Source organism: Myotis davidii, unplaced genomic scaffold (genome assembly GCF_000327345.1).
Source record: "Myotis davidii unplaced genomic scaffold, ASM32734v1 scaffold181, whole genome shotgun sequence".
NCBI classification, from domain to species: domain Eukaryota; kingdom Metazoa; phylum Chordata; class Mammalia; order Chiroptera; family Vespertilionidae; genus Myotis; species Myotis davidii.
In genome coordinates this window covers 3,305,337-3,309,319 of record NW_006291504.1, presented here as the reverse complement: position 1 = coordinate 3,309,319, position 3,983 = coordinate 3,305,337, and the positions used below count along the sequence as shown (strand labels likewise).

The window sequence follows — 3,983 nt, the reverse complement described above, 5'->3', positions numbered from 1 at the left end:
CTGGAGGAAGGGGCAGGGCGGAGCCGTGGTCTGGCTGCGGGTGGCGCCTGCGGGTCCCAGGAGCGTCAGGACGAGAAGGGCCGTTTGGGGAGGGATTGGGGAGCCGGCTTTTGCCTGCAAGCGATGCGTGAGCACCGTGGTGTCTGGAGCCGCCGCGCCCCGTCCTCCTCAAGGGACGTGCGTCGCCCCGGCCCCGCGTGGACTTGCAGGGGAGACGGGCTCGGACCCCAGCCCGCGGGCGGCACTCTGCCTACCGCCGTGTCGGACAAACGTGGAGCAGAGTGTTGAGGGGTCTGTCGCCCTTGTGCCCAGGAAAGCGGAGGAGCACCTGCGGCTGTCGCGGCTCAAGTGTGGGGGCCTGTCCGCGCGCACCACGGAGACCAGCAGGGCCGTCATGTGCCTGGACCTGGCGGCTTCCCTCCGGAGCTGCCCCCTGGACCGGGTAAGCGGGTCCCCCCGAAGGTCTGCCCTACCGCACGTGTCACCTTCCGGCTGGACTGGGCCCCATCAAGACTCTTGTGTTTTAGAGTTTTCCTGACTGCTGGATGGACTTTACCTCCATTTTGTCAAGTTGGGGGGGAAAAAATTATTTTTTTTGCAACACTCTTTATTATCCAATTTCCCTGGCCGGCCCGCCTGTCTTCACCAAAGGCCACCGGCCCTGCCTGCTGCAGCCAGCATCCTCCCAAAGCGCATTCCTTGAAACCCGGTGTGTCTTTCCTTCAGCATCGCGGTGGCTGGGGGCACAGGCCGGGGAATGGGGATGTCCGGGTTGAGGCCAGACCTCGGCCCCACCTGTGTCTACCTCCAGCGTCCTCGCCCCTGAGGGGGTGAGAATACCCCTCGCACTGTGTCGTCGCGAGGGTTAAACCGTGCCCTGTGTGAAACGCACTGAACGCAGTGCTGGCACATAACGATGCGCTGAAAACACCCTGGCCCCCGGGGGTAGCTCCCCGTTACCATCAGACTCACCAGCTTCTCGTGAACAGACTCCAGGCCACACAGTTCCCCCAACGGACCCGGCACTTGAACGGCCTGCAGTGGTCAGCAAACTGCGGCTCGCGAGCCACATGCGGCTCTTTGGCCCCTTGAGTGTGGCTCTTCCTAAGCCTTAGGAGAACCCTAATTAAGTTAATAACAATGTACCTACCGTTATAGTTTAAGTTTAAAAGATTTGGCTCTCAAAAGAAATTTCAATCGTTGTACTGTTGATATTTGGCTCTGTTGACTAATGAGTTTGCCGACCACTGGCTTAAGGCTTTGTACCTGCAGCAACTTCTTTCCATGGGAACGCCCTCTGGCGGGCGCCTGTTGGACCTCCATGGCCGCCTTGCTGGGACCCCCTTTGTGAGGACGCCCCCAGGCAGAGCTGGTCCCTCTCCTGGTTCCCCTCTTCTCTCCCTGTCCCTCCACACGCCCCTGCCCTCCCCAGACTCCCCTCCTCGTCCCCGTGAATTGCACGTTAGCGCCTTCGTTGAAACGTGGGCGACTGAGCTTGCGCCCGCTGTGCTCCGGCAGCTCGCGGTAGCGACACTGCTGCTCTGCGACTTGCCTGCGTGTGCCCGGCCGCCTTTCTGAGGGGTGAGCGCCTCGAGAGCCCCACTTAGCTCTCCCCGACACCGTCCCTTGTGTGTGGGACTTAGGACGTGTGTGTGCTTCCCTTTCGAAGGCGTATGCAGCTAAGCTTTCCGGTGTGAACCAGAAGACGTACCAGAGCTGCCTCAGATCTTTCGAGTGTTTGCTGGGCCTGAACTCCAGTGTCGGGATACAAGACCTGGCCGTCCAGTTTAGCTGCACGGAGGCCGTGAACTTGGCTGTGCAGATGCTGCAAAGGTAGGAGGTGGAGAGGGCCTGGACTGGAAATAAATGCTGATCGTAAAGCAAAGTCACCCAGAGTTCTGTTCTCGCAGCTTCCAGTGCCAAAGATGCTGAAGTGACAGAATGCATATCTCACATTTAAGTAGCCTTTCCACCTGATCTGCCTCCCAGTCCCCTCGAAACACTTTTCTAACGAGGAATTCTGCCAACACTGCTCTCCCTCAGCTACGAGTCCAGCCTTCCACAGGCACAGCGAGCAGACCTCGACTTGTCCAGGCCGCTGTTCACCACCGCCGCCCTGCTCACGGCGTGCAAGTAAGTGAGTCTGCGCATCCAGAACAGTCCGCCCCGCCCAGCGTGGCTCAGGGGTTGAACGTTAACCTATGAACCAGGAGGTCACGGTTCGATTCCGGGTCAGAGCACGTGCCCGGGTTGCGGGCTTGAAATCCTCCCTGAAATCAATCAAAATACATATTTATAGTTTAAAAATATCTTCAACCAAACAACTGTACTGGTCTGCAGAACAATAATTTACCAGTTTTCTTTGTAGGATTTTAAAGCTGAAGGTGGATAAAGGTAAAATGGCGGCCACGTCCGGCGTGAAGAAAGCCATCTTCGATCGGCTGTGTAAACAGTTAGAGAAGATCGGGCAGCGGACGGACCGTGAGTAGCAGTCCCGCGGCTCAGGGTGTGTCCTGTGGGAACGTAAACCTGCCAACCAAGGCCCGGGGTTTTCAGCCTGGCGAAGCGGCTGCTCCCTGAATGCTGCGTTCCTCTGCTCCAGACCCGTTTCAGCGAGGAAGTTGTTTTATTCTGTTGTTCGGTTAAAGTAGCTCAGTAACTTCAGAAGCCTGTGACTCTCCGAGTCCACCTGCATGTGGAGTCTCTGCCGTGCTTCATGTTGGAGGCCGCCCGCACACTGGAGCTTCCGCCCGCACATGAGCTGGGAGAGCCGGGGTTCGCAGGGCTGGCGAGAAGCCAGAGAAGAGACCAGGGCAAGCTCGCTGCCTTCTCCCTACTAGTAGTTGATCAGGCGAGGAATCTGGGTTTTGTTTGTCATCCAAAAAATGCCCCAAGCCTGGCCAGTGTGGCTCCGTGGTTGAGCATCAGCCTATGAACCAGGAGGTCGCTGGTTCGATTTCCGGTCAGGGCACGTGCCCGGGTTGCGGGCTCCATCCCCAGTAGGGGGCAGCCAATCCATGATTCTCTCTCATCATTGATGTTTCTCTCTCCCCCACTTCCTTCCTCTCTGAAATCAATAAAAACATTAAATTTTAGTATTAATATGCCCAAATACTGACATTGAGAATAGGAGAAAGTTAACCTGACGACACTTCTTCTTTCTTGAAGGACAGCCTCGAGATGCTGGCTCCCTGCCCCGGAAGAGACAGAAGACGGAGGATGGAGCTCCGGGAATGGGTAAGGCGCTAACTCCGACGGACGGTCGGGGTTGACTGCTGCTCGGTTACACGCCTAACGGGCATCGGGTCCGTGAGGGCACAGCTGCCGCCGGACAGCGTGGCCTCCAGTCCGGCCTTGCCGCCGCCTGGCTGTGGCTTAGGGACGTCACTTATTTCCAAAGCGATGGAAGTCGTTAGTATCAGCACCCACTCCTAGCGGTGCCCTGAGGGTTGAAGGAGGGGCTGCGGCTTCAGTGCCTGTCAGGCACAAGGCGAGTGCGTGGCAGGGTGTCTGGGATGCTTGGAGCAAAAATCCGGTGTGTGAGCTGCTGTCTCTCCCCCACTTCCCTGTCAGGGTCACGTTCCCGTCAGGGTCACGTTCTAGTCGGGGTCACGTTCTCTGTGACCCTGACAGCGGACACTTGGAAGAAGCTAACTTTGTTCTGAGGTCATTTGTAAATGTAAGACTTTGAAACGCTTTGGGAATTTTCTCTCACAGAAAGAGAGAAGGTGGAAGAGGTCCCACCTAAACCACAAAGCAATGAAGACCCGGCGCTGGATTACGAAGAGTGGAAAAGGAAGATTCTGGAAAACGCTGCCAGAGCACAGGAGGCTGGGGCGGAGTGAGTGCAACGTGCTGACCGTGTGCCGCGCGCTTGCGCCAGCAAAGGTGCCAGTGCCCGGAGGGCTGCTTCCGCTTTTAGGACAGGACCCTCAGACCGCGCCGTGGGGGCAGGGCACCAGCCCGGGCTGTTCCAGGCATCA

General features: G+C 57.8%; 1 protein-coding gene across 1 annotated transcript in view; it reads left to right on the top strand.

Annotated features, from left to right (window-relative positions):
• ORC6 (origin recognition complex subunit 6) overlaps nucleotides 1–3,969 on the top strand; it is a 5,726-nt gene extending 1,757 nt beyond the window's left edge. Inside the window, exons 2-7 of the mRNA XM_015564700.1 lie at nucleotides 61–442; nucleotides 1,670–1,833; nucleotides 2,044–2,133; nucleotides 2,369–2,481; nucleotides 3,169–3,237; nucleotides 3,718–3,969. Coding sequence (XP_015420186.1) covers nucleotides 61–442; nucleotides 1,670–1,833; nucleotides 2,044–2,133; nucleotides 2,369–2,481; nucleotides 3,169–3,237; nucleotides 3,718–3,845 — 946 coding nt within the window. The 3' untranslated portion in view covers nucleotides 3,846–3,969. The remainder of the gene's footprint in view (nucleotides 1–60; nucleotides 443–1,669; nucleotides 1,834–2,043; nucleotides 2,134–2,368; nucleotides 2,482–3,168; nucleotides 3,238–3,717) is intronic.
• The last annotated feature ends 14 nt before the right edge of the window (nucleotides 3,970–3,983 follow it).